The following is a 23,663-nucleotide window of genomic DNA, read 5'->3' as shown; positions in this document are numbered from 1 at the left end:
TTCTCTGCCCGATGCCATGCTGCGGTACATGTTGTGAAAGGGTGTGCTTTTTATTCTCCTACTCCGGATTGCGGATTCCGGTGTGGCTTATTGGGCGAATAATATCATTCAGACCGGACTGGTGAACGATGCCGAGGGTTTGCTCTCTACTACCTTTCTATAGTGGAATAGATTCTATCCCGGCAGCCAAATGAATCAGCTTGAGAAGAGCCATGCTCCAATTCGTTCCGGTTGTAGGCAAATTTGGTTTTAGACTTGTTCGTTCCGTGCTCTGACGTTTCGCTTATAAGTGGCTCTATTTGTATTACGTTCTGCTATCTTGCGGGATAGCTGTCCAAAAAAGGTTATGGAAATTGAGTTTTTAAAAATGGAACATAGTATATTTAATTGTAAGTCAAGCGATAATCATTAATCAATGAAGTTAACGAAATCTTCAAATCATTATGGTCATGTCAAATAAGAATACTGGCCTTTCTACTTAGAACGTTGGTTACGCATAGTAAAACTATTAGTTTGTGAGTATTCAAACAAAAATAAACAGCAAAGGAGCACCCTAAAGCACTTAAGTGCCATACAATTGGACATCTCATTGTCGTTGAAAAGATAGTAATTTTTTATTCATAAAGAACGGCTTGGCCGTATTGCTAAGATAGTTTTTCATTATATACTCACACACTCACAACATTTATTTAACCCACCCCGCTGGACACTCAATCCATGCGGGCAAACTTTTGAGCAGTAATTAAAAGGCATCCACAAACTTAAATTATCCATAAGCTACTCACCATGGCCGGCAGCTGCAGTTCGTGCGTTTCGTTACCGCGCCAGACGCTCGAATCGGGCGCGACGCTTTGAATTTCACAATCGAGCGTATTAATTTTCTCGTGCAAACGGGACAGTGCCACAGATGGCTTCGACATCAAGCGCTCGTTGGTCGCCACGCTCGTCGATGCCTGTACGGTGGTTTCATCCATTCTGCTGGATACCACAGACGTCACACTGGCACGGTTGGCATCATTACTGCCAGCTTCCGATGTCAAGGCTGGAGACGATGTCACTGACGAAGTCGTCGAGCGTGAGGATGTTGTTGCAACGGCAGCTGCCGCTGTCGTAGTTGTAGTCGTCGTCGTCGTCGTCGTTGAAGCTCGGTTTGGTTTAGCTAGCTTTGCCGTGGCAGCAATGATTGCCGAGGCAGCAGAACCGAGAGACTTTATCTTTCGCTGCTGTGCATCCTCGGTGACACTCGTGGTACTGGATTTGCTGACCTTCGCTCCAATCGGAACCGTTTCCTCGTTAAGTACGAAGTTGGTCTTTAAGGTATGTTGCTTGAAGTCACCCTTAGCCGTTCCAGCCGCGTCTGGACCGGTGGTTGAAGCTGCCTGCGCTCTGGACGACTTTCTGGAGGAAGCTGCCAAAATAGCCTGCGCTGGTTTGGACATTGTTTTCGCGGTAATAATATCCTTCTCCGAAAGGATGGCCGCGGTTGCTTTGGACTTTGCAACCGTTTGCGTTCGGTTCGGCACCAGCGCCTGGTGATGCAGCTCACTGTACAGCTCCTTGCTGTTGTAGAACTTTGTAGTCGAAAACTCGGGCTTATCCTTTTTGCTGCCGTCAGCAGAATCGGCAGCGCCCGGACCATTGTTGTCCGTGTTAAACTTGGTGGCGGCAAAGTCAATCTTCTTCAACGGAGCGGTCTTTGCAAGCTGGGCTAGCTTGGTAGCTGTCGAGGGGTCATTCTTTTTGACACGTCGCGGTATGAACAGGTTGCCGTAGCCATTTTTGACAATATCACTGCCACTGACAGGAACACCGAGCTCGTCGTCGGATGGCTGCTGTTCGGTGCCGGCCACAGTCGCTGATGGCGCGGATGCTGGCGGAGGAGGTGACGTTTGGACGGAATCTTGCTGTGAGGACGAAAACGTTACCGATGATATGGCAATCGTGATTACTTCGTCGTCCTTCCGACCGTCCACCGCATCGCGATACTCTTCCTCGTCATCCCCACCGGCGGTCCCTTCGAACGCTCGGAAGCCCTTGAAGTTTTCCTCGATACGACTAATCACTTCGTCATTCTCCTCCAGCTTTTCCGTGATGTTGTCTATGGTTGGCTTGCTGCTACGCTCATCGCTAGCCGATGTTTCCGACGTGTCATCGATTAGTTCGATCTCTATCTTCGTGGTAGAAATGTCTCCGCCATCCTGGCCGGTCGCATTGTTCACTGGACCGATGCTGCTGCTGCTGCTACTACTGCTGCTGGCGCTTGTCACGGTGCCAACATTGGAAGGCCGTTCCATTACATCACCCAAAAGTTGCTCCTGGTACTGTTGAGCCTTCTCGTCCACCTCGGTCGTCGTCAGTACGGGCAACACGTCCGACGGCTTCATGATGGTAGACTCGAACAACCTCTCGCCATCTTCGTTTCGCAGAATAGATTTCTCCCGCAAGCGTTTTTCCTCGTCGGCGCCGGACTGCTGTTGCGCCTGCTCCGGCTTAAAGTCCTCCAGCTTCGAAGGGTAAAAATCGTCAATGTTGATCTTACTTGGGTAGACCGATTTGTGTAACGGTAGATGGCGTGTCCCTTGCGAACCCATCGTGTCCGTCATTAGCATATTTTCGTTATCGTTTTCGCGCAACCCGTTATCGAACTCGTCCGTCGTTATTTCGGCTATTTTAATACGGTACAGCCCGTTTTTCAAGTTCCGTTCGACATGTATTTCGTTGGAAAATGCATCTTCTTGAGCGTCCTCCGGGAACTCGAATGTAGCGCCGGCAGCTCCACTGTTCAATATCTGAGTATTAATCGTAACGGTTGATTGACCGTTTGCTGTAGTTGATGTGGCACTGCCTTCCCCACTTTCCGGAACATTTACTTTCGGCGAGCTTTCGGAAGAAATAGCACTAGCAGACAAGGAGGCCGACGATTGGGTAGTGTCTACCAGATCGGTTCCATCCTGATTTGATGCAACGGTTTTGCTGGTAACATTTTCCTGAGCCTGTGTTGCATTGGACAGGTCAATTTGATCTTCGCTAGCACGCTCCGTACCGGTACCCACCTCTACCGTAAACAACCGAATGCCGAAGCTAATCACCGGCGTCTCGCTCTCCGGCTCCAGGTCGGACGCTTTCTTATCGTTGCCATCGCTCTCCGGAGTGCTATCAGCAGCAGCCGTACTTGTGATACTCTCCAGCGGCTTTGGTGCATCCGTGAGAACTTCTGCTGTTGCTATTGTTTCCGGCGACAGGGTGCCTGCGGTGTTAACCGAAAGCGAACCCTCGCCTGTGGGTGTTTGACCACTAGAGACAATTGTGCTCGACGCCATTAGTGGCGCTTCCGATGGTGTTGGTGACGGAAATGATGCTGACGCCACCTTCGAGGGCGTCGAAGACGATGCCATAGATTGCGACGGGTCGTCCACAGGCACGTCTACTGACGATGCCGGTGACGATAACAGCGGCGCTGACGATGATGAAGATGATGATGACACTTCCGTTTGACTGTCTTCGACAGAAGGCTGCGTAAACGAAGACACGGTTTCCACTAGCGACAGGTCTGTCGGCTCTTCGGAAGAGAGGCCGGAAGAAGCGGTAGTCAACAATACTTCAACATCCTTCCCGGTCGCAGGTTGGTCAGGGGTTGGACCTGCTGTGACACCGAGTGCCAGGAGTGTCAGGCACAGGGCAATTGCACGCCGGTTCATCTTGCAGGGCTCCAGATCCGGTGTGACTTTGAAAGTTCTACGCTGCCGATCGGTGTTTGATGCTCCGACCAGGTGATGTTTGTTGAGGTTGATTTTTACCCTTCAGGTGACACTTCAACGGACTGGTTCAAGATGCACTGAATCATTCGAGGGTTTGATAACCTTATGCCTCAAGTAAGCCTGAGAAAGATAAACAAAGAAAAGTGTTAATGTTGTGTGATAAAACGATTGAAGCGAATATTTGTCAATTTAAACAATTCCAATTGATTGTTATTTGGCATTCTACAATTTTTGTAATTAGTAATGTCCCTTATACCAAGCATATCTGCATCACTACATAATCGCTCTAAACTTTATTTATGAAGCTAAATGTTATACTATAGCTTCACTGATTCAGTGAGATTTATCAAACACTTGAAATCTGTATAATGCACTTGCATTCGTGTATTTGATATTCCATTAAAGTATATTATTTGCACAGTTACGTTTTCCTATTGCCCAGTACGCTGGACACATGTCAAATGAAAGTCGACATTTTAAAATATATGATTTTCGTTCTGTTTAATCCTTCACGCAATATGTGTGTGCTGTACAGCTTTGCATCGTTCCGCTAGAGCGCACAGCAAACCCATACCACTGCCAGAGGATTGAATATATTTGTGTTTGTGTCATCTGATTTTTTACTTTACGGTAAACATCTGCAGAATCATCTTATTTGGTACGCAACTGGAAAAGGTAAATGCATGTGTCCCTCGGCTTCAGCGTAGCCGATGCTGTGAGAGGATATTTACACAAGAATCGTCCTTCACAGCCAACCATAACCTGTGACTGTTTGTACATGAGCTGCTGGTCGAGCAGTATAGGATTTGCTTATCGGAACATACACAAACATCGTTGAAGCAAAACAGAAGGTCTACAGCAAATAGCACCACTACCCGTATCTTGCAGTGCGTACTTCTATCAATAAATAACCTGGTTATTAGACTACACCGTTAAATAGTTTACAGAACCCTTGTTGAATTACATGTATTATGACAATGGTTTTGTTAGATGTGTTAGGAAAATGCTTACTTTGTACACAATACACAGAACAATCAATATCTGGTGGAGGCGCCCGGTTGTCTTTAATGTTCGTAGGAACATATTGAATTTTCATAATTTAATACAAACGCCCAATTTTATGGTGGGTCTGAAGCGTGAAAATCGTTTTGCTCGTAACATATAGTGTATCTGTACTCTAAATTTGCACAATCGTTCGTTTCATTCAATCTATGGAATAGTGATGGAGACGCCCAATCCTTCACATAGCACTTCATAATAAAAAATGACAGCAAACTGCGTTCACATATCATCTCCGAGCCATATTTTCGAAAACTTTGCTTAGAACTCCAAATTGAAGTCAAGACAACACATGAACGCATGGATGATGAGCTAGGAAATGTCAACAATCATTGTTTTGCAGGAAAGCATAACAGTTTGTGACACGAAGGATAGTTTTCGGGTATGGTTTGTTGATTGTTTGCTTCGGTCTTCCATACAGACCGTTTTTCATTCTTTGCGAGATTAAATGTCACTTTTTCGCATGCCAGCATCATATGCTTCAAGCGCAATTATGGGTAACAGCCTGAATGATTCAACACAAATATTGGCTTTAGAACAAAAACTCCTGACACTGCGGGTTGGATTATAAACTGTTGTCGAAATTACTTCAAGCTAATTTTGTATAAATTTTCCCATTAAATGATTTCGATCCCATCCAGTTTTTGTCGCTTCAAGCTTAGTTATATGCTTGTATAAATACTTCAGTGTGCACCACACTCAACGTAGGCCGAGTGCATGCTTGAGTGAGAAAAAACTCACATCCCTCCATTGACAGATGACCCCATTTCCTGACAGCAATCAAGATTAATGCGATGCTATTACAAAATGCATTTAGCCATATCCGTTTTACTGCCAGGTTTGTAGACAACACATCGAACCAAACGAGCCCGAATTGAGCGATTAGTTACGTGTACGGTGCTGCACGGAATGTTAATAACTTTTGCCACATGTATACGTAAATCGAGCGGCCAACCGGTGGACCAGTGCAAGGGTAACCACAAACATGATTCACGATTCCCATGGGTCCCGGCTACAAAAACATGTACTTGCTGCTGTGGCCGCTGCCCGTTGCTTCGTAATGGCATTTTTTTGCCGCGTCTGTATCTCTCGTTACCTTCCGTTTTTATTGCAGTTTTATGGACCATAGTATCGCAATTAATTTAAGCTTCTATTGACCCAATCTATGAAGCTTCTGTGCGGAGCAAACCGATCGACACGGCCACATCTTTTGGTACATCTATTTTGGCTCCAAACACCGCACGGCCATAAGCTATGTACTGGGATTGGGGTGTCCAGTAAACCGGGCTTTATGCATTAGTCGGTAAGCCTGTATCGAGGTCGCGGACCGAAAGCATCTATATCACCGACACTTTAGTGGTTCTTGTTCGCTCAAGCAAACCGACGCGCCTAGGCGAGTCGATGTCTACCGGTAGTTAATTATAATTTACCGATAACGGCAATCATCCTTATTATGGGTCACAGATGTGATGGAAAAATCAATTTCGACAGTATCAATAGTGAGCTCGTTGACTTCAACGCAACATCGACAAAGCCCAGGTGCAAATGGTGTCTGTGCAGTGAGATACGTACGCTTGGCTGCTGCTGCTAAAATGAATGCTCCGTGCAACCATTAACCAGAGAGTCAATCCTAAGAAAGGTAACCCACTAATCTTGTTTGCCCTGGCAACCACAATTCATCCTACCGTTGGATTCCGACCCTCTTCCTCTGTCAGACCTCTGTCTGTGCCTTTGATGTTGGTTTTAAATTTTGCTAACCTTATTTACCTTCGGTCGATAAAGGAGCGCACATCAGCAACCCGAAAGGTACATAGAGCAACACTACACTACGCTACGGTGATTCATCAGACCACCACCGTTTGCACCAGCGTGTGTTCTTGCCGAGTCATCTTCACACGGTTTACCGACCCGGCTGAAGTTATGCTTAAACCGGCGTTCGTTCCAGTAAAGATGGTAATCTACCTGGCATTAGACTATGCTTGGAGCAATAATGAAAAACGATATCTTAAAAGATATGGATTACCCGGCCGAGGAGGAGGACGTGTAGGAAATATAAGACTCAGGAAAGTAGAACAGATACATTAGACTGGAAGAAGCAAATTATGTACTGGGAAGCATCGGCACTGCCGGGTAAATATGGGCTCCCAAAACATGTATACTTCAAACACGAACGGTCAAGATGCTATTTCTTGTGAACCACTAACTTTATGCAACACATTTTTTATCGCTGTGACGTTCGTTTTACTGAAACGTTTATTTTGGGTTTAAATCTCGACAGAATCACACAGAAGTGATTCTTCGGTTGTGGATAAATGGATTTGTAAGAAATGTTTATTTGAGATATTCACGCTTAAATGTGTATTAAATCTCTTACTGGTCGTGGACACCCATAAGCCACAATCATGAACATCAGGCACAGCGACAATCACATTAAACATCTCAAGCTACAGAAGAAAAACTACAACAAGCCATAAGTCTCGAATTGTTCTAATTACAAATTGACGCAAAACGTTATGCTTTACACAGTAAGAATAAATGTTTGCCCATACTTTATGCGCTCGTTTGGAAAGAAAAGTTCTAACCGGAAAGCAATCTGTCGCATATTTTACGCATTTACCTCCGCTTGTTCGCCACTTGATCAGCTGCCTGCAAACTCCATGACCAACTACGGCGCGACGCGTGTCCTGCCACAACCAAACGCAACGCAAAGCGGGAAAGCGCTCGAGAAACAATCAAAGAAATAATTACGATTACGAAAGTTAGTTTTCCTCCGATCCCGGCCCTAGTGGCCCTATCGTTTGCCACAGATTGATTCGTTCAAGAGCGAATGTTATTAGGAATGAGATTATGCGATTATGCTGTGCCACGATTCGCGTGCAAAACACTAGCATCGCCCAGTAAGCAGAACACTGTGTTAGTTACGCGATCCAGGAGCAATGGGACACGGCCACGGGGAACACGGGCAGCCGCGAAACAAATTACAAGCTGCACCGTGTGCGTGCGATTCGAGCGTTGGAGACTCAGCGCGGGATTAAATTAAGCTTGTCCCTTTTCGCCATAAACATGATTGAGACACGATAGACATAATTTACTGCTAACAAAATAAAGCGAATAAATAACGGCAACTGTGTCCTTAATGCCAGCACGACTACGCCATCCGAACCGAACTTGTACGCGATGTTGGTGTTGTGTGTCTTTTCACACCATTTCCAGTAGGATCTGTGCGGTGCTTTAAGCGCTCGCTCGCCAGCGCTGGGGATGCTGGGAAGCAACTAAAAGCATTAGTCCTCATGCCACCTCGACAACCCAACTACCTATCGTCAGTTTACAATCAAAACTTTGATAAAATATGAACGAAACTATCTCTTGCTGGTCATATACCTCGACGCTTGCCCACACAAACCCTTGCCCGACTCTTGCCGACATCCTGGCCCAGGAGTACAAACAGCGCAGAAAAACGACCCCGAATTCCTTTCGATGCGTTCGGAACCGTTTGCTATGGCTTGTCTAGTTGTCCTGTCTTTCTTTTCTGTGTGCATTCCACACCATGTGCTACGGAACACGGGAAGATGAAGTAATTGTTGGGTAAACACTTTTCCTCTGAAAAACTTCAACTTTAAAAGCTTTTATCCTGGAAACACGTTCTTTTTCAGCTTCTTCTTCTTCTTCAATTAGAAAGGCTTATATCGGAAAGCAGCGTGAGCTGGTCGAAAGAAAACTAATAAAATAAAAGGTTCGCTTTGAGTTGTGTTCAGAGCACGATAGTATGGCAAAGTATGTTGAAATGAAAAAGATGCCCAATGAAATACTTTGCGCTGTGCGTTGTATGTTATGTTTTATTGCATTTTTAACAAAAAGTGGGTTGAGAAAGAAGTACATCGTATTTCATTTCAGTCTGCACTAGACTAGCAGATAAAAATAGCAGACTTTACTATTGATATCGAAGAATCGAAGGCGTGCTCAGCAAGCAATATGAACGTGTTTCGTTGATCCGAACATTTTACCAATAAAATACTATTGTATAGCAATAACTAACTTTACAAGTGATTTATACGTCAAAAGATTGAAATAAATTATCTAAAGTTTTTTAGCTTTTCTTGACACACTGTTGAGGAAAGGCAATTAAGAATATGTTTTTATTGTTGGAGATGCATCCCTGAACAAACAAATAGTAAATCATGAGGGATATCATGAGCAGCTGTTGACACTACTACGGGTTTTATAACCTATTCTCGCAACTGGTAAACACGGGATAGGCTGACAGTGGCTGACCTTCCGACCAACCAACTTGTGTCTTGTGATCATGAAATGCAGTTAAAAACTGATGAGAAAAATCGAAGCTTAACATCTGATAGATTTATAGATTTATCCGGAAGATGTTTAAATGCACAACTTTGCTAGCAGGGTCAGGATGAGCGTCTATTCTGTGCGGAATGTACTGGAAAACATAAACACAATCTCGCTATACAATATAGACAAGACTCGCCGTCCAAGTCTGAGAAACATAGCTATACAAAACTCGCCGTCTTGTCTGGGGCGAAGCCGTCCATAGCTGAGACGAAGCCGTCCATGTGACAATCTCTAGGAATGAGCTTCAGACAGCGCTTATAAAAAGTATCTGTATCACGGTGAGCTCGTCGTCGATGGAAAATCTCCCAACTGATCCGGACGTGGTCATACTTTTTTTTTTGCTTGTAGCTTTATCGGAGAACCTTACGCAATCATTCATGTATCTTAGGATACAGACGAAATAACAACTAAACGTGAATCCCATTAAAAGGTAATATTCCTTTTTGCATATCTATTAATGACTAAGGCTCAGGGCTATCAGCCTAATTTACGGTCGTGCGGCCGTCTAGTTGTAGGTACTAATATTTTTCGATTCGTTGTTGGAAGAATGCTAATTATACTTAAAAGAGTGTTTAACTTGAATCCATTCTTCTCCTTTTTTGCCTTGCGACCTCTTAGATCGTGTCTGTCGTTGCTGGTTTACGAGACTTTATGATATCACATTGTTGGATAGTCAGTCCTCACTACGGAGGAACGGCCCAGTTGTGATTTGAAGCTCCTGCCGTATAAAGACCGGCATCATTGTCGACTCTACCACCGATCCGCCCAACTTGAATTCATTAATGTAGTTGTATAAGTTTTATTTCATTGCTATCCGAAGTTCAGGTGGCTGAGGATGTAGCGGCGTCGGTATTCACTCAACAGGGCCAGGTTTCAAATCGCTTATATTAAGGACTCATTATCCTACTACGTGGTATCAATAAATTTAGCAATTCATGATAACGCCTATATGATCCTGAAGATAGTAAGTCCAAGAAGAAGACGAAGTACCAGTAGTTTATTTTTTTATAAATCCAATTAATCACACAACGCAGGGCGGTCCGGTGGCCGAGGCGATAGCGTTGCCGGTCTTCACACGACAGCACCGGAGTTCAAATCCCATCCAGACCTCCTCCCCGTAAGCAGGAGCCTGACTACTTTGCTACGGGTAAAATCAAGTCACAGAAAGCCAGAGGTGAGTTCTCGTGACAAATCTACCGAGCCAAGTTGGACCATATCAAAACTGTAATCACATAGTCTAAAAATCATTTAAATATTATTATTATTATTCTTTATTCAAATTGTTTGCCTCAAGGGCTTTACAAAGTCAATTTATCTTATAACTAAACATACATGACACACAAGGAGGATATAGGGAGCAGACAGAGATGGCTAGTGAGGAATAGAAAAACAGATTTTAGGATAAAGAAGACAAAAGACGGGAGCGGAAACAATTAATGGAGATATTGTGGTCAAACAGATCACCAACCGAATTGAATGCTAGTAACGCGCGCATCCATGGATCGCTCTGGGAAAACCGCGTACGACAAAAAGGGATAAGCAGGGGAGGACGTACGCGTAAGCGATGGGAGGGGACATATAAAGGGATAGCTGCCAGAAGTGCGGGGGAGTCAATGTTGGAAAGTAGGATGTTGGCAATAAATAACTTGCGAGCATGACCATGACGATCTTCCAGCTTAACCAAACCCAGTAGCTGGCACCGCTCCGAATAAGAAGGTAAGGTTGTGCTGGGGTCGTTCAGTAAACGTCTAGCGGCTATCCGCGTGAATTTCCTCTGCACCCTCTCCAACCTGTTCATAGCGGTGACACCAGCGGGGGACCATACAACACTGGCGTACTCCAGGATGGGACGCACCCAGCAACAATACAGCGCTCTCAGGCATAACGGGTCTCGAATATCAGTGGACATACGAGCGATTAGACCCAACACCTTGCTAGCCCGCTCAAGGACCGAGTTGAGATGCGGCTCGAAGGACAATTTGTCGTCCAGCCACACCCCAAGGTCCCTGACCAAGGAAACTCGCGGAAGTGTTGAGTCGTAGAGCCGATACTGGTGTAAATGTTTGGAAGAAGAGCGACCAAACGAAATTACACAGCACTTCGAGACACAAAGAACGAGCCCGTTGGATATGCACCAGCCAGCGAAAGCATCTATGTGGGATTGGAGGGAGCGGGAGTCACGGGACGAAGACACAGGAAGATAAAACTTGACATCGTCGGCATACAACAAACAACCGTTAGGGGGAAGCGATTGAATGCAATCGGCGATGAAGAGTGAGTATAAATATTCTTAACGTTTCATACATTCACAAGAGAATGACCAGGTCGAATAACTTAAACTTGTCTAACTATTAGGAAAACATTGCGATTATCTGCTTATGATAACTGATAACTGCATATGATAACTTTTCTGGTCTGAAATTTGGGTAATGTCCATTTGTATACATTTGTGTGTAGAATTCATGAATTACATTTTTTTATGTTTCAAACAATTTTCCTCAAATAGAAAAACTATAAAATCCAACGGTTAATGACAATCTGTTTCCGTCCATGTGATGATGTTTTCGTTTAAGTTTGGAATAAAATATCAATTCAATGATTGGAAAATTTCGCAACGTCTCACCCCAAACAAAGGCCCATCATCAGCACCATAATTTGTAAAACGTTTTGTAATTTTATGTAAATCAATTTCTGAACGGCTATTCTTAGATTCTTCTCACCTACCTGGATTGCATGCGAGTCTTTTGTGAAAATATACAAATCGAACAATAATGCGTTTCTTTTCTCTTCCGTTCCTCAAACTGCTTCGGGCCATCGCAGCCAGCAAACAAAACCTGAAAGACCTTCAGCCATCAGTGGACAAAAACAAACCTTCGGCAAAAAATAGCACAATGTTTCCCCCTCGAGGAAAGCGTGCCGTTTAGGCTGAAGCAGTTTTCGTGCCGAGCAAAAATATGGAAAACAAACCCCCGGCACCGACCGGTGGGCTCGGTCCCATCTGGGAACTGCTCTGTGACTCGACACTGCCCGGGCATGCCCGGGAAGAAAAGAAGTTAATTGATCTCGCCGCTTGGCGCTGGATTACTTTTTTATCATTCCTTCTTCCTCGTTTCGGAGTGTATGTGTGTGTATGTATGTGTGCGTGAATAAGAGATAAGAACACGGGAGGAGAGAGCAAAGAAGGGATGAGAAGTGACATTTTTTTTCTTCCTATTTACATCAGCTCGTACACTTTACCTCATTTCAAGGCGATTCTGAGATCTCATCAGCTACGATAGCCTTGCCATGGGCTGAATTTTTCCCATTTGCTCGTCGATGAGACTTTCCTCAAGACGTTGTCGAAAGAAAAGAAAGAATGGCCTCCACAGCAACAGCAGCAGCAGTGCCAACGATCGAAAGGCGCCCTGCCTGATTGCTTTGGGTTAAGTGTGCCCTGGCGAGGTGCGACATAGCGCAAAATGGAAATGAAAGCAACAGCAGAGGGCAAACACTGCGGACAGCGACAGCGCCAGCAAATCGACGCCTTCGCCGCTGTATGCATAGGCACAGGCCGCGTACATCTGTAAGCGCGTCGCAGGCAAGCTGGCGTTGGCAGTGTGGCGCGCGCAGCGAGAGAATGTTTTATGAAGATGAAGAGTTTGTTTACACCGTCCTTTTGTCTGATGGAACACGTTTCGGATTTCTAGGGCTAGAGTCCTTCTGTCTCTGCCACGCTTCACTGTTGCACGCGGCGGCGGGCCGATGGGTGTGTTCACCTTTCGCCTCACCAAGCCGGTGGTGTGTGAAATTCTAGCTATTTTCCAGACTTTCTTTTCTTTTCGTTTGTCTGATGGTGGCACAGTTTTGCCCCTGCCGAGCACTCGTTCTGCCACGGCGAGGCACATGATGGAGAATTTTCTTATGTCTTGTCCTCGTACCGTCGTGTATAAAGGTTGGGCTGTCAAGTGCTGCATTTGTTTCCATTATGAGCACGATTATAAGCACGATCGGGTACCTATTTTCTTGTACCCTAAATGCTCTTTTCTATTTTGGAGACGTTAATTGGTGGAAAATATTACAGTGTTTCATCGGAATTTGAGCACATTGTAAATTATCTGCAATACGAAACAACGAAGGACAAAATTACCATACGTTGATGAGTTGTGATTTATAACAACTTTCGCATGGTATTCGTAGTCGTCAAACCACATCAAAATAACGTTGGCTTGCATGCCTTTATAATGTTGTATGGAATGCATAATATCGTCTGTTGGCTGCAGCTTGGATAGAATCGAATTATTTATTCCTATCGCCATCAATCGGAACGGTTGATATCGTTATTTATTTTATTTTATTCATTACATTCTGCACAAAGAACGAAGGTTGATAATACTCGCAATTCTGTATAATAATATTAAATGGCTCTAAACGAAGATCATTATTTTCATTTGTTCGCTTTGTCGTTTGTTCCTTTCATAAAAAATATTGTAATCAAATGTTATGATAAAAGCGATAGACAACACGAACAAACCAATCGTAAGTAATAAAAAACAAATTTAATTAGCCTTACTCACTTTAGTCGCGTGGGGTGGTTAAACAAAACAATTTAATCTCATTATACAATGTTCGTTAAATTATACAATTATACATGTTCGATAAATGAGTTATGTCAAAGGTTGTTTTGCATGCAAAGTGTGTGAGAAGAGAGATAATTCAATTATATAATGTTATTCAAAATGTTATTCAAAATTTATAAGAGATTTTATACTCGAACAATTTGAATGAGTATTATATAATGAGACTAAATAATTATTTTATTTGTAATATTTATACTAAAATAAATATTTGGAAATTTAGCATTTTTTTCATTGCGTAAGAACGGCCTAACCGTATTGCTTCATTGTACTAACTGTTATGAGGGCGTTGATAACTATACATTAGATTGTTTTAATTTTGATCGAACCTGAAACTACAGTTGCAACGTATGCGTTATTCGTAGATAAGTTTGTAAAATATTAGCAAATATTCAGGAAACAACATCCAATGTATTATCGCATTCAGAACTTTTTTTTTTAAATTATCTCTTTTAATATTTTTTTCTGATTGCGGTCAATAAAATATAAGAAATATTTCCTGAAAATTAGGTTTGGACTTGATAATATTTTTCGAAAAATAAACTTTGACGAAAATATACCAAAACGATTATTTAATATTGACCTACGCAAACATAGTAATCATACTATTTTCTCTTCCGCCAACAAGTCGTTAGTAAACAACCCGCATAAAGCAGTAAACATTCATAAAACAGCAACCCACACCGGAAAACAAATTCTGGCCGTGCGGAAAAAAGCATATTTCGCCTCGACTCTACGTGTAAGCTCATTACGATCTGCATCTAAATAACAGCTAACAAATATAAACGGTACGGCAGTTCGATGTCCCAGCGCAAATTCCGTTTTCCCGAGCGAATAATCAACCACCACCGCTACGTGTGTGTGTTAGTGGCGCGCACACAGTAGTAGATGTTTATTCCCTCCGGATGAAACGGCGGAAAACAAATCGACATAAAACACTACTTCCTTTTATCACTTCCCTACCTCCCGATAGGCAACCTGGTATTTGTTTCTCGCTCGATGAATGTCTGTGCAAACTGGAAAAAAATTCACAACCCCGCAAGGTTTCTCACAAAAAAGCAAAACCTTCGCACAACAAAAAGTCAATTTTTTCCCTTGCAAACCGTCACCAGCAAATTCCGTCCCGATAAAAAGTCAACTAGTGGCTTATACTCCCCTTATGCTCCGCAGTCTCTTTCGCAAGGGCTGCAACAAAATTTAGATCTCAATCTAATGATTATTGTTGAAATTTGTTCCAACTTCTGCATCTGAATTCCTTGGGGCGGCGGGTAGAGTGCTTGTTTTTTTCAGGTGGGTTTTGCTCCTCTTCTCCATTTTTTCCCTGTTTCGGATTTTGTTTTGTTGTACGTGAAATTTAATTAAGCTTTTGTGTGTACCACCCCGCTTGGAAACAAACAAGCCACAACAAACGAGAGGTAAATATAAAAATGTACACCTACCTACAATGGATAAACTGCTTCCTTTGTACAAAACAAAACCTTCCAATTGTGCTGTTTTGTTAGGTACTCGCTGTTTACTCCACAATCAATGGGTCCAGCAGGACCAGAAGCACCTCCGGGGACGGGTGTTTGGGAGTTACGGTGTGTGTACGGTCAATGTTTGAACAGCAATAAATTACAGCAATTATCAATGTTTCTCCATCTATTATTCCGCACCGGAAGGAATGGTGAGAGTTTGTGCATGCACTTCCACTGCTTTTTTACGCCTGTTTCACTTCGATTCAGCGCGATCGTATAGCTTCTTGTTCACTCACTCACGCACACGCACACTCAACAGCAAAAAACAACAACACTATCGCTCACACGCGGCGGTGTGCAGTACGCACTGGCACTGGAATGAAAATATAATTCTTTAGTATTCGGCCACCGAAAACCGCCATTTTGCTTTGGGCTTTGCGCTTCTTCCAAGGATTGTATGGTTCGCGACACTTTTATACGACACGCTAATCGAGCTGGTTCTGTCCTGTCGTAAGCAATATCCTTAAGCACACACCACTACCATGAAGAACATGCTCCTATCCTACCACTCACGCAACGGCCTTTTACTTAGAGCAAGGCACACATAAATCATGCACGGAAAAAAGCGTGTCTCTCGTCCCGACGTTGGCGTCTCAATTCCAGTACGTTCGTCCAATTGTTTTCCGGCACAGATTTTTATGACCTCCCGCACCGGCGCACCGGATGTGGAGTACCAGTTGCCGGAACCCGTTCAAGATTTCCGTCCAACTAATGCACGTGATGTAATATTTTTTCCCTCCCAACCACGCCGAATATTTCGCATCGTTCCCTCGATGTCGTTGTAAGCGGCATAAATTGGCAGCAAGAAATGTGTGTTCCGCTACGCTTTCGCACATCGTGTAAGGAATGAAAGCTTTTACCTTCGAGTCTCTTGGCCTCCATCTTTCGGTGCTTCCCACGGTGGCAGTGCTGTACCAACGGAAGGAACGATACCATGCGAGGCGACATGCAAATGATAACAATAATAATAAAATGGCCAACGGCAATAAAAACCTGGCAGCCGCAGAAAACGATAGCCATAAATTGTTACACCATGCGCACACACACAATCGCACAAGGGCATATGAGGCATATACACATTCAACCGTCGGCCAAGGTGAAGGTGACGCTCGCTTGCTACACTGCACACATAGAACCGGAAGAGGCCCTTCCCGTTTCCTTCCCCACCGCCCGACCCTCTTCCGTCGGCTAGCTTTATCGCTGTGCTAAGTGATATCGGCGCACTTTCGAATGCGTGTTGTCGCAAGGCGAAAGGCGATGATGGGTATAATTTAGGATTTATCTTGTGCTCTCGCCCTTCTACCCATTTGTCCCTGCAAGGACGACTGCGGCCCTCAACCTTACATCACAACATCCGTTCCCGGTTGCGTGTGTTTGCGAGTTGTCGACTGCTGTTACACCAATTATGCGAAGCTTGGAAAGGAGCGTCGGTAGAAAATTCGATACTATTAAGCACTTCCAACCTGCGTAAACTGTGTTTTAATTACTGCTTTCTCAGGCCGAAAGCACCACGGAAAGATGGTAGGCAATTTGAAACAATCGGCGAAACACTGTTCGGCGAGCGTGTCATAATTACGCTCCCGGAACTAATGGCCTACAGGGCATGAGACACGAGACGCTTTAACGCGGCAATAGCTTCAGATCAAGATACGGAAAGCTCATTTAAATAAAACACATTTCTATTAAACTGAAGATGGTTTTATCTTGCATACCCTTCGAACGGTTCCTGCTATCCGTCCCGTTGTCTCCTCTCTTTATCCACAACCTATGCATTTTAGTACAGTTTAAAATAAAATTTACTGTCCCGCTTGCTGTTGCAAATCCATACCGCAATGGCGCATCGCTCGCCAACAGCAATAAAGCATAAGCTTTATGATGGTGGTCCTCTATTGCTATTTTCGAACTCTTACATAAAAATCGCTGAAAGGCCATTTAAAAATTTGCAAATTTACATTTACAATTACAACTTCCCAATAATAGGATTCTACGAAAACTGTACCAATCGACAACAACGGTCCACTGTCCTTGGTAATCCTTCCCGTTGTGCTCCTTTCATGGTGATATTTCGGCCTCAAACTTACAACCACAAATGACAGAACCAACAAATCAATGGTAAATCGGAAACCGCAACCCATTAGGCCAGTGGTGGTGTTAGGATCGTAAAATCAAACGATTGATAATCATCGTACCAATATTTAATGTCAGCTATAAATACGCGCCACCGTAATCGGGTAAAGTCAATCATCAGATTCCCGGAGTCGGATTTTACAATCCCTCTTATTATCATTACAATTCCCAAATGAAATGCGCAATAAAAAGGTTACCGTAGGCTCTCCGTCTATATAATCGGCCTACGTAACTGCAATTCATCTGCAGAGGACGGTGATTAAAAATATCGCATATAACCATTCCCGCAACCCAATATTGGCCCAAGGTATTCCAAATCGTCGGTTTAAAGTCTTGTCAAACCAAACGGTGTATTGTCGGAGCAAACTTTCTTTGCTCCCATTTTTCCATATTAGTTGCAAAACGCGCGCCCGACGCCGCGCTAAATATAAACTCTCCCAGTACGCCCAGTTCTGCATAATGTATTCCGAACCATCGGCTATGGCAGCCAGGTGTGGCAGCTTCGTGTTGTGAAATGTTTGGAAGAAAAACTTTGTCTTTGTAGCCACCACAACGATCGACTTTTCCCAACACGGCTGCCACAGGCCGCGCACCCTGGGCTAGGAAAATTACCGGAAAAATCTCGTACCAACCACCTGGCCGCCCACGCAACCGCTTCCCCGCCTGTGACATTGTGCCGTAAGGCTTTCGAGCCAAATGAGCATTTGCAAAAAGAGTTTCGGAATTTCTTACCCAAAAATGTACACCCGAGGATGGGAAGGGATTGAATGCTTTGAAAGGCAGTTGAGTAGAACGACCACCAAAAAGCTTAGTAAAAAGGTAAAATCTCAGCCGTCGTCGCTCGCGCTTAGGATATGGAAAATATCTTTGGGGATTCTTTGACTCCTGTCGGGGATGCTTGGAAAGCGGCATGTACCCTGCTAGCCCTTGTCCGACCCTCCCCCATATCATGGGACCGATCCTTTTGTGCCCGGTTTGAGAAAGGTTTCGTTTCCTGTTAGAACAGGGATACTTTTTGGATGATGCCCCCGTTAGGAACCCATTGCTTACGTACGCTTCTGGTCGGTTTGTCGGACGCGTACTGTTTTTGGACGTCTCTTTTTTATGTTCTTACCGACTCGGTACACCTTGTGCCATTTGTAAAAAGTCCTGTCCAATGTGGGCCTTGCGCCCACACGGTTGTATTTCATTTTCCACCTTCGAATCCTATCGGTTGATCAGGCTACGGCCAAACAATAATCATCCTGCACAATATCCACTGTTTGGGACCGAAGGAAATCGAAGGTTTTTCATAATATCCGCTATACTCCATGTGTTCCTTCCGAGCAGCACCATACCACAACATCCGATGTTCTCGATCCCACAGAACACAGAATGCTGGGTGTCGTCGGCATTTTCTTATCTTTCCAACAATATCTGTCAAGGAATCTTTGATGCCGTCGTAAGAAGAGGTAGACCAAAAAACCATCCACTGACGCACAGCCACCAACACACACACACACACACACACACACACACACACTCACACATTCTCGCATGCAGTACGAAATGAGCAACACATACACTCGCACCGCACAATCCTGTCGAACACACATGTGACGCTGGGGAAAAAACAATGTTTTCTTGGCCATGTCGTCCTGTTTGCCGTTATCTCATCACCCAAATCCCGATTTACATCTCCCGAACATACTCCCGACGTGGACACACAAACACACCATCGAAACAGCATCAATATCAGCTACACTTGTATACACTACTGTCAGGGAAGGAAAAAAGGACACCTCCCCATCGCACTGCGATGAAACGGATCGATCGAATGAATGTTTCTTCTGGACACAGCACAAGGATACGCTACCCAGAACTCACTCGCACTCGCTCCCTCGCTGCTTTGCTCCCACCCCATTACGCTCGTTGAAGCGTAAATGATCCACCGAAAGGACAACAAAAAAGTAATGGCTAACCTCATCGGTGCGTACCCACCACACGGACCAACATCGATGATTGATTAGCTCCCGGTTTGTGCGGGTTATGATGCCCTTCTGGAAAGCTTACACCTAGCGGCCACAGCCGTACAGCCGTAACTCACACGCACAGAATCTTTTCTCTGCTCCGGTTCGTTTTTCTCCTCACTAATGGTTTTTACCTCACACGCCCTTGAGCAGCGATGTTGGGCTTCCAAGTCGGGGTTTGACACTTTAGTTTCTGTGGTTTGCTCACTTGCTTTCTTTCTTCCTGAACGTCAACGGACTGACACTCCCGATAAAGCCCTTTTTCTCCGACCATCCGTATGGTGTGAAAAGCTATACCGAACTGAGCACGGGAATCAAGCGTCTCCTTGGATGGCTCCAACAAACACACGGCCGCCCTGTGTATCTCGGGACGGGAAGCTGGTGACGTCTCTTTTCCAACAAACATCACGCGCGAGAGGGAAAAATGGGAGCCGAATCAGTCAGAAACATCCGCTCCGGAGACCATGATGGAATGTTGGTGCTCTGCTCTGCGGTGGCCTCGAATGCGTACCATATTTTTTGCTACGAAACAAACAACAAACTCCACGCGCGACACTGCCTTTCCACTGACGTCTATCCTTTGCAGCTACTATGGCGACCGTCCCTGAAGTTCAACGCCTACCCTGCGCGACCGGGAGAGTCGAGGCGTAGCACAGTGAGAGAAAGAATCGCTACCGTTCTTGTATGAGAAGCTGCGGATGGAAAACACTTTGACATTATTGGGAGAGAGAGAGAGAGAGAGAGACTATTCTCATTTTCCGAGCGAAAAGGACATTCTCTCCGTACAACAACCATTTCCACTGCCTGTGGGGTGCATTTTCTCTTGGCCATGTGGAATTCTCCTGGCTCCGTGCTCCACCATGAACTGTCATCTCTGAGCACCACCCTCTGGAGCATACGTGCAAAGCATGCGCATGGTGTGCACGCACGGTGTTACTTGAAACGTTATTATCCGAGAAAGCTCTCCTCCGTCACGCAGAGGCGCTAGTAAAACGAAAGTTTTGCAACTTTCCTGCTAAATGAACAACGACGCCGAGTATCTGCGATGGAATGGTGTCAAGATGTGTTGCAAACAAAGTTTTCCATCCGGTTACATTGTGTGTGTGTATGTGTGTGTGGGAGCTGCCCGGTCCTGCCGTTCCCGTCGGCGTCGCACTAACGCTTTCGTGATGCCACGCTACCGTTTAATGAGAGACTCTCGAGGAACGCAGAGACGGGTTTTAGTTCATTTGTACGGCTCTAACTATACTACCTTAGCACCGTGAACTTTCGGTGAATGAGGGAGCAAAGTCTCGGCCGCTACCACTTTCCACGTCAGTTTCCGAAAGAAGACTTTTTGCGCATCAACTTTAACTTTCGACCCATTGTGAATTGGTTTCCCTCTTCTTTTTTTGACAATTAGGGCGCATTTAATTATACTTTATGAAACAACCTCCAGAATAGGTCTAGATGCAATGCAATTAATTGGTTTCTTAATTGCAACATCCCAATCGAACACATGCTAATTTATTCATATTGCTCGGCTCTGCATAAGCCGACCTTGCATCGCATTTTATTCAGCTCGGCCGGTCAATACAGAAGAAAGTATCTGCCAATCGGTACAATTGGCTACAAATGTCGCCTGTCTAGCATTAATTTTTACGACCGGTACTCCCAATAGTTTTGCGCCACCGTTCCCAAACAAAGCATGAAGAAAAAGCAACCGGCCGCAAAAAAAACCTTACCACCGAAGTACCAACCAACCAACCTGCTGCACACAGGCAAAATAGCACCACCGAGCGCACGGAGGCGCAATGCCACAGAGAATCATAAATAACATGTGCAACATTTGTTCCTGACAATTGAAATTAAAACTTTCCAAAAAACAACAAACCGACAAAGCCGTTCGCCCTGCGCTAACCGAGCTCAGCATGATGATCCCCCGAAACCGTAAAAGGACATGCCGCAAAAAAGGCGTACATACCAAGCCGGAAATTACTGCGCGCCTGGACAGTCTGGGGTGCCTGAGGGGACTGAGAGAAACTTTTGCCCATCCGAAATCTATACGTATTGATAATGCGTAGGTACTTCCGGCGGGGATACATGTGAACATGCTACACTAATATCCACTCACGGCCGGGCCCGTACCCGTGTCGCGCATCCAGTGGATTTTCCGAACAGTGATTGTAGCATTTTCACTCCTCTATCAAGCAGCCCGACTCTCCTCTTCGGACCGTGTGCGTGTGTGCATGTGTTCACATTCGGTGGAATAGTTTCCGAGTGAGTGGAAATTTAAATTTAATTAAAAAGATATTAACGCTTCCGAACTTTTCACGTATCAACTTTCCACCCTCAGACACCGGTCCCAGACATGGTAGCCGTTCGCACGTGCTATATCCTTGAGAGGGTTTTTGAATCGTAGGCAACCTTTTTAAATCGTCCCGGTGTCGGCTGCATGTGGCCAAACGCAGGGAAAGAGCGCCGGCTTCTGGAGAAGTACATCTTTCACTCAACTCAACCACAAGTGCCATTTGCATGGAGCAGGGATCTTAAAAGACAATTTAGCTGAGCAGTAGCAGCAGCAGCAGCAGCAGCATGGATGTAGAGCAAGACCGACCCGTAGAGACTTGTGGAAGCAACATTACTGGGGAAGGTAAACAATATTATGGGATTACCACATGCTGGATTTGGGCTGGTGGGGGATAGTTGCACACCGAAAGGGGACCGGTAATTTGTATACGATCTTGTCTGGAACGTGTGCAATTTCTATGGACACCCGACGACCATGTTCATTAGGGTTGAGAGTCTTCACGTCTCGTGCATATTTGCTATCTTTTACGGCCTACCTATCGATGTGAATGACCAAGAAATTTGCTTGCAACTTCAAGTTTATTGCATCATTTCTCAATTTTCTCTGTTGCTGCTAATCTGCTATAGAATTTCGTTTAATGTGGTATTCCTATTAATACTATGTTTGTGAATAGTATTAACCTTTGATGAGTCGTTTTTAAAACTTTCTTCTACTTTAAGCGTACGTTTAACTTACTTAGTCCAAAAGTTTTGTTCAGTGGGCTTAGCAACAGCTAAACTTTTGCTTTCAGCAGCTTCAATCGCTTTGATTAACAATTAGCTGTCGTTGCAGTATGGTTCCACTTGTTCTGCTTCTTCATTCAACAATCTGCTAGGTCATGGCGGTCATTTAACGGCTACTTATGTACGCACCGTAGCCATGTAGTCAGTCTACCTTCCCACGATAGAATGGTCTGGACGGCGTTTGGTGGGCGTGGACGTCACCGGCAGAGTATAGATTATTTAAATCTGTATTAACTTCTTCTCATTATCAGCTTTAGTTTCCATTGTTCATAATTACGTGTAGTGCTGCCGCATCCTATTGATTTTAGATCAAATTGATTGGCATGGAGATAGAATGGAGAATCTAATGCAATTTTTTAACTACAAAACGCTTATTCTGGCTTTTGTTCCAGTGTAATGAACTATGCTGCTACTCAATCTGTTTCATTCGGTCTTTGTGGATAGGATAGGTTTGTCCATGTTTAAGGCTTCAACTTCCTTGATGTCAAATCAATTAAGAACAAACCCCTTCACAAGGTTTTTAAGGAGCTGTCCTATCGCCCACTGGGATAGTCACCAGTCTTGCCCACGGTCATTCTCGAGCAGTATATAATTTAATTGATCGACGACTTAAATGAAGACAGACTATACAAATGCATGGAATTAAGAAGTCCAGTAAGTAAGTTGGTAAGTACGGAATCGGGATACGTGATCGATCATTGAGTGAGAGTTGCAAATCTTCATTCAAAACTTAAACAGACAATAGCAATAATGCACAGCATGTCTCAGGCATTTCTTCAGCCGAGAAGAACATGATTTAGAAATCCCTTGCAATAGTCCCTTCATTATATACTGCTGGGATTGACCTTCATTACATACTGGTTTTTTTTATTTGCTTCTCATTCTTCCTCGACACTAAATTTAGCTACCTTAAGGTTTCGGCTTGCCCTTTCAGGCTTCCAGGGACTTGATTTTACCCGTAGCTGGATAGTCAGTCCTGCTTGCTAGGAGGCTGACTAGATGGGATTTATGCTCTGGTCCTGCCGAGAGAGGGTCGGAGCCATTATCGAATCACCCATCAGACCGCCCCTGCGTTTTGTTTGATGACTTCTAAAATTGCACCAATTTTCTTAAAATTAAAATCAAACTATGTCTTTTTCTATTTCTAAGCATTCGGAG

The 23,663-nt window shown here is 44.4% G+C and overlaps 1 protein-coding gene across 7 annotated transcripts in view; it reads right to left on the bottom strand.

The window, feature by feature from the left end:
• LOC118511257 (serine-rich adhesin for platelets-like) overlaps nt 1-19,725 on the bottom strand; it is a 51,630-nt gene extending 31,905 nt beyond the window's left edge. The window contains exons 1-3 of one of the 7 annotated variants that reach the window (XM_036054126.1): nt 19,642-19,725; nt 15,220-15,610; nt 786-3,878 (exon numbers count right to left, since the gene is read on the bottom strand). In XM_036054126.1, the coding sequence (XP_035910019.1) occupies nt 786-3,698 (2,913 nt within the window). In that variant the 5' untranslated portion in view covers nt 3,699-3,878; nt 15,220-15,610; nt 19,642-19,725. The other 6 variants (XM_036054122.1, XM_036054123.1, XM_036054121.1 and 3 more) reach the window with 6 other exon arrangements.
• Between the last annotated feature and the right edge of the window lie 3,938 nt (nt 19,726-23,663).

The sequence above is a fragment of the Anopheles stephensi genome, chromosome 3 (genome assembly GCF_013141755.1).
Source record: "Anopheles stephensi strain Indian chromosome 3, UCI_ANSTEP_V1.0, whole genome shotgun sequence".
Taxonomy (NCBI): Eukaryota; Metazoa; Arthropoda; class Insecta; order Diptera; family Culicidae; genus Anopheles; species Anopheles stephensi.
This window is presented reverse-complemented; position numbering and strand designations above follow the sequence as displayed.